Source organism: Artibeus jamaicensis, unplaced genomic scaffold, assembly GCF_021234435.1.
Source record: "Artibeus jamaicensis isolate MK-2021 breed Jamaican fruit bat unplaced genomic scaffold, CSHL_Jam_final scaffold_537, whole genome shotgun sequence".
In the NCBI taxonomy this organism is placed as follows: domain Eukaryota; kingdom Metazoa; phylum Chordata; class Mammalia; order Chiroptera; family Phyllostomidae; genus Artibeus; species Artibeus jamaicensis.
In genome coordinates, this window is record NW_026522047.1 from 13,630,223 (window position 1) to 13,636,222 (window position 6,000).

The following is a 6,000-nucleotide window of genomic DNA, read 5'->3' on the forward strand; positions in this document are numbered from 1 at the left end:
TAGTGGTAGCTCAGTTCACGTAGCCCCTGAAAATAAAGGTTAATGAAGTCAGCCATGTCTCCTTATAATATTGGTGAGCTTGTAATCCCTTACTTGGGGGGAGAAGGAGATGGAGATGGTGAGGAAAATTCTCTTGTCTTTGGTGGTACTGTTTGCCATGATGTTATTGCCAGGTAGGTGTCAAGCCCCTGCTGTGCAGATCCCCTTTAAAGTTGGTGGGGGCAACAGCTAGGAGTTTATAAGGTAGTGGAACTGCATCTTTCGTCATGTATGTCACTTTCTGTTCTTTTCTGGAAATGAATCCATCTGTGAAAGGAATGTCTTTGAGTGCCTCTAGAAAGTTAGATTACTTTACTGACACATTTAAAGTGAAATTCTAAGTTTACCAAGGGAAGCTCTTTCAGTGTTGAATGATGAGTAGGTATGTCTAGTATTTGTATTTAATTGGTCGGTCTCATTGGCCTCATTCAGTAGATAATTTTTTAACTCCTGCCAACCTTATCAGACTCTCTAACTGCTCATGGGGTTTGTTTTTTCATTTGTTTAGCAGTGAGTGAAAGTAAAAATTTACCTGAAACCGTTAGAACAGTATTAACACAAGAAATGAATCGTCTTTTTGGAGCAACAAATCCAAACAATTTCAATGAGACTTTTCTGAAAAGGAATTCCGATTCATTGCCACACCGATTGTCAGGTAATCTCTCTGTTCTGCCCTTAGCTGCCTAACACAGCTTCAGCTTTTACTTTCATGGGTCAGCAACATTGTCACACATTTTTCACATGGAAGAGGCAGTGTGTATGTGTCACGTATTAAACCATGGAAACAGGCAGCTTAAATATGCTTCCTATATAGTTTTCCATGTCTGTGTCTTGCTCCCATCACCGTGCTCTTAAAATTTACTCGAATGTGACTGTCGTCTTCCCTGTCTCATGTTTACGTAAGAGTGCAAACTTGACAGCACTAAACACCTGAGACCATCTCCTGGGCCAGGGTCATCTGTCAGAGTCGTGCAGATAAAGTCGGGACCTGATGGGCGGGTTGGGAGGGGTGATTCCGGGCGCTTTCAGAACACCTGGCTGAGAAACCCAGCAGCTTTGTATGCCTCTGTGGAGTTCGGAATTCAGATTTCCGGCTCATACTATCAAGGTTGGGTATTCCCCTAAACCCCAAATCATGCTCATTTTAGAAAGAAAACTATCCATGGTCCTGCCATACACAGGCAGGCAGATATTATTAGAATATTTGCATTTCTTCATATCTTACCTTAATCATTTTCTTAGCTTGGAAAGTCAGGCTATTTCTGGTCTACTCTCTCAGAATTTAAAAAATAAAAACTTTCAAAAAGCTGTTCTTACTTTTTCCTAAAAGTACCATACTCTGTGTGCATGTATACCTTGCATTTTATCTTTAAATGGGTGGAGGATAATGTGCTGGTTTTACCTTGAAATAAAAGGAATTTTCTTTTTTCTTCTCATGTAGCTGCCAAAATGGTATATTATTTAGACCCTTCCAGTCAGAAACGAGCTGTAGAGTTGGCAACAACACTCGACGAATCCCTCACTAACAGAAATCTCCAGGTAAAGAGTTTCTCATACCTGCGCTGTACAAGTACCTGACAAGTGTTTGTTCCTCTTTTCATCAAGAGAACAACTGTCACAAACGGTATTTTTGTTACTTACACGTGCTGTTCTTCAAGCCGGTGTGAGTCCTGGTCAGAAACCTGACCTGACCTTGGCTTTACTCAGGACCGTGTGTTGCACACGTGCACCGTTCAGTACCTTCCTGCACATCGTTGGTGTTTAGTGGACTGGTTTCACATTTATTATTTACAATAATTTTTGAGAAATATGTTTGAGGTCCTGACTGGTATGGCTCAGTGGCTTAGGGATTGTCCCACAAGCTCAAAGGTCGCTGGTTCAATCTGCAGTCAGGGCACACCGCCTGGGTTGCAGGCCAGATTCCCTTTTTGGTGTGCAAGAGGCAACTGATAGATGTTTCTCTCGTACATTGGTAATTCTATCCCTCTCTCTAAAAATAAATAAAATCCTCAAAAAATTTGTTGTAGTAAAAGCATGTATACATTTCATGGTTAATGGATTTCAATTTATATCTTGATCAATTACATTTCTGAGCAAGCAGTGGTCTCAAGATTTTGACATTTAAGATGCATTTACCATGGGTTGAATTTCAATGCTTATTTTATAGTTCGTAATATAACAAGATTAAGCAGAGTGAAAGATAGGAAGGGTAGAGATATCTATAGTGTGGGTAGTTAAGAGTCCTCTTACATGTCAAGGTTGCAGGTTTGATCCCTGGTCAGGGCACTTGAGTCAACCAATGAATGCATAAGTAAGTAGAACAACAATATGATATTTTTCTCTCTAAAATATCAGTAAATTAAAAAAAAAATTTAAACCTTAAAAATATTGGCATGTTGCGAAATACAGATTCTAGTTTAGACTAAAAACAAAGGACAGCTACCTTGTGTGATGATCAGCCAGATTTTTTTTAAAAAACCACTTGCTGAAAGAGTTAAATGTTTTCCTTTAATTGTACATGAAGGAAATACAGTTAAGGAAAAATTAGATTCACTGGTTGCTGATTAATGCAGCATTTATATCAGAACCTTTCTAAGGCAAGTGTGTAGGCTGTTACATATCTGGAAGCTACATGGTGTCTTCCAGGTGAAAAGATGAAGAAAATGTGAGAAATGCAGGTCAACATGTATCATTTAGAAATACGAGAAGCATACGTACTTAGGGGTTTGGGTGGAAGAATGATCAATTTTCAAGAGCATCCTTTCTCCCTCTCTCTTTTTTAATGCATGCATGCCCTTTGTGTTTGAAACGTTCCTGCTTAGTTATTGGACATACCGTAGGGTTCTCTTTAGTTTGAATACTAAAGTGCAGTAATTGACATTGGCATGTGAATTTTGACATTTATATTCAGGGCCAGGCTAGGCTGAGGCCAGGCTGTGGCCTCGGTGCCAACACTTGCTGAAAGTGAGCATCTCTTTCTGTGTAGCTCCCTGTACCCCTTGCTTGCCCAGCCTTAATCCTGGCACGGCTTGAACAGTCATCCTTTGTATAAACCCTGCAATTCTGAAGAAAGGAATTCTAATGGAATATATATATGGGGGGAAATGCTCTTGTTTATCCTAACTATGTGCACTGGCCTGTTATTTCAGAAAACCGTTGGTAACAAAATGTCAAATTCACAGTAGTAACTTTTCTTTTGGATGGGCTGTAACATCACCTTTCTTCTTTCTTTAGACATGTATGGAGGTATTAGAAGCCTTGTGTGATGGTAGCCTAGGAGACTGTAAAGAAGCTGCTGAAGTTTATAGAGCAAATTGTCATAAGCTTTTCCCTTATGCTTTGGCTTTTATGCCTCCTGGATATGAAGAGGATATGAAGATCACAGTTAATGGAGATAGTTCTGCAGAAACTGAAGAACTGGCCAATGAAATTTGAACATCATTAAACGAGCAAATGGATTGACTTTGGACCATATCTAGTATATAATATTTTTGTCACGCACCTGCTGCATTGCTCTGACTTACACAGAATGAGAAGAGTAAATGTTTTTGCCTTCAAATAGTGTTTTACGTTTTTATCCTGCTGAAAAAGTATGTATAAAATACCTAACATATTACAGGATATAGGTTCAGTTTCTTAAAAAATTAAAAGCTGCTAAAATTGAGGGGTTAAAAAAAGATACCTATCCTCTTCCTATCTACCCCCCCGCCCCCATGTTTTTAAACTAATTTATAAAATCTGGAGGCTGTTACAGCTAACAAAGCAGGTGTGTGGCAGAAATATTACTTTAAATTTGTCTTGTGAGATTTTACTATATCTCAGACAGCATAAATGCTGTTTTAGCACTGGATTCTTTCACTGAGCACAAAGAGTTGTTGGGGCTTTAGCATCTGACTGGTTTTGTTGCGGGGTTGATTCTGGCCATAGGAAGTATGCAAATGTGAATCACTATTTACAGAGAAACCTACAACAGATGCTTGACGTTGTAGAAGCTGGGACATTTAGATACCAAGCAGAAATTTAAGAAACCTAGAGGGTGTTGAATACGCTGTGTTTTCAAAATTCACTGTACATGATCAGTTTGGTGTTCTTGTACCACAGTTTTTAACTGAAGGAACCAGTTGGAACAATCTCAATTTTAACTTAAACTTGAAGAACTAAAATAGCAATGCAAACCTTTCAGCATTGTTTTGGCCAAACTTGTTAAAACTGTAATGCAAGAACCAAATGCACTGTGATGTGGCACCAACTAATTAGCAAGCGTGAATTTTTTTCACCACAAAGTGAAAAAAGGAAACCTACCATGGCTTGAAGTTACAGAGCAGAACTCCTGACTACCATTCTATGACTGATCAAGAGACTAATAGTTAAAACCTCAGCAGGCCTTGTTCACGATATGCAGAAAAAGTGCTGCAGTTTAGATACCTCTGGAATTTTTCCACAGTGTCACAGGTTTGTAATACTTGAAGCCCTACATTTCTAAGAATATATTTCTTGCTCAGTTGTTTCAGGCAAGCCCAAGACTTTGTAATTTTTAAAGGGCCCAAGATTTTTTTTTTTTCAATAACAGACCAGCTTCTTTTTCCTGCAGTTACAGATGTAATTTCCTTTTTGTTGTCAAACATGAGGTACCAAATATGATGCAATAAATTGTTTTGAAAAACAGTTGTGTGAATATTTCAACGAATCTGTGTTGGGCTTCTGTGAAAACACACAGGTGGAAACAGAGGTGCAGGCCAGAGGTGGTGTAGCGTGCTGGCGGGCTAGTGCAGGCGGAGTTTCTGCAGGTGGTCTGGTGCCGGCGCCAGGGAGCTGCGCAGTGCAAGCTAGGGCTACTCCTGCACGGAGACATCGCTGAGGGCTGGGACGGCAGGTACTATGAACTTGTAATTCATCGTTTGAAAGGAAAACTGAGAACTGCTATTTTGATTGAGAAAAATGAGCCTTAAAGTGTTAAACCCATACACTGAGAACTAGCCTCTTACTCAAGGTTCTGTGTTTTGCAAGATTTGAGCAAGTAAGACCAGTAAAATGAATCAGTTTTGCATACAATTAACCTTTTTGTAGCATTTGATGGAAAGGGTGTCCTAAAGAAGACCTGATCCTTCACTGAGTGGATGGTGTTGCTAAACTCGGCCTTTTGTAGCACATTCCTGCATTTCACATCCCAGTCTAAGAATCCAGTGATATAAAGAAAAGTACCAACCGAACTCCAGTGCTTTGTTATGTTTTATTAACTGGCCCTGTCTCAGGAACATCTTAACAGATGGAAAAACGAAAAACCCAACTCTTTTTTCAACTTACGAGTGGCAACTGAAGTTCTTGCTGCTGGGAAGGAACACTAGTGCTACCTCTGCCGCAGACGAGGTGTCGAGGCGGCACCGGCCGTACGATAGGGGGCGTGTGTGAATTATGTTCGGATGCTACTGTACACTGAAATGAAATCCTTATATTTGTCTCGACAATGTTCAAATGATGTAGATCATCTTAGAATGAATTATCATAAGTACTCAGAATTCTCGATGCAGATGCCACCGTGAGGAGCTAAATTCCTTCCACGTATGTTGTATTCCAACCGGTTTTACTGGAACTATTGAATAAATATTTTCTTTCAGGTTTACTTGATAGTGGATACGTTGTCTGGTGCCAGGGGACCTTGACAGGGTCCATTTTATGTCCAGACATCACCCTAACTCACTGTACTGTACTGTTGTGCCCTGAGTAGTGTCACCTGGGTCCCCTCACACTTGCCTCGTTCACTCTATTATAAATTCCAAATGATGCTGTGGGGGGGCAGGGTTAGAGGATCAAGTGGGAGAGAAAACGCAGTCATGTTGTAATCTAAACAAGTGCCTTATGTTTATTGCTGAGAGAACTGGTGTTACCAACCCTTTGAGAAGAAAGGGTTCCCTTGACTTGTATGAACATAGGAAAGTAAAGTTCTTTTTGTGTTCTTTCGTA

General features: G+C 40.0%; 1 protein-coding gene across 2 annotated transcripts in view; it reads left to right on the forward strand.

Moving 5' to 3' along the window:
* Nucleotides 1-6,000, forward strand: part of NAA15 (N-alpha-acetyltransferase 15, NatA auxiliary subunit) — a 69,427-nt gene extending 63,427 nt beyond the window's left edge. The window contains exons 18-20 of one of the 2 annotated variants that reach the window (XM_037126047.2): nucleotides 548-694; nucleotides 1,481-1,578; nucleotides 3,274-6,000. In XM_037126047.2, coding sequence (XP_036981942.1) covers nucleotides 548-694; nucleotides 1,481-1,578; nucleotides 3,274-3,474 — 446 coding nt within the window. In that variant the 3' untranslated portion in view covers nucleotides 3,475-6,000. The remainder of the gene's footprint in view (nucleotides 1-547; nucleotides 695-1,480; nucleotides 1,579-3,273) is intronic. The other variant, XM_037126048.2, reaches the window with a different exon arrangement.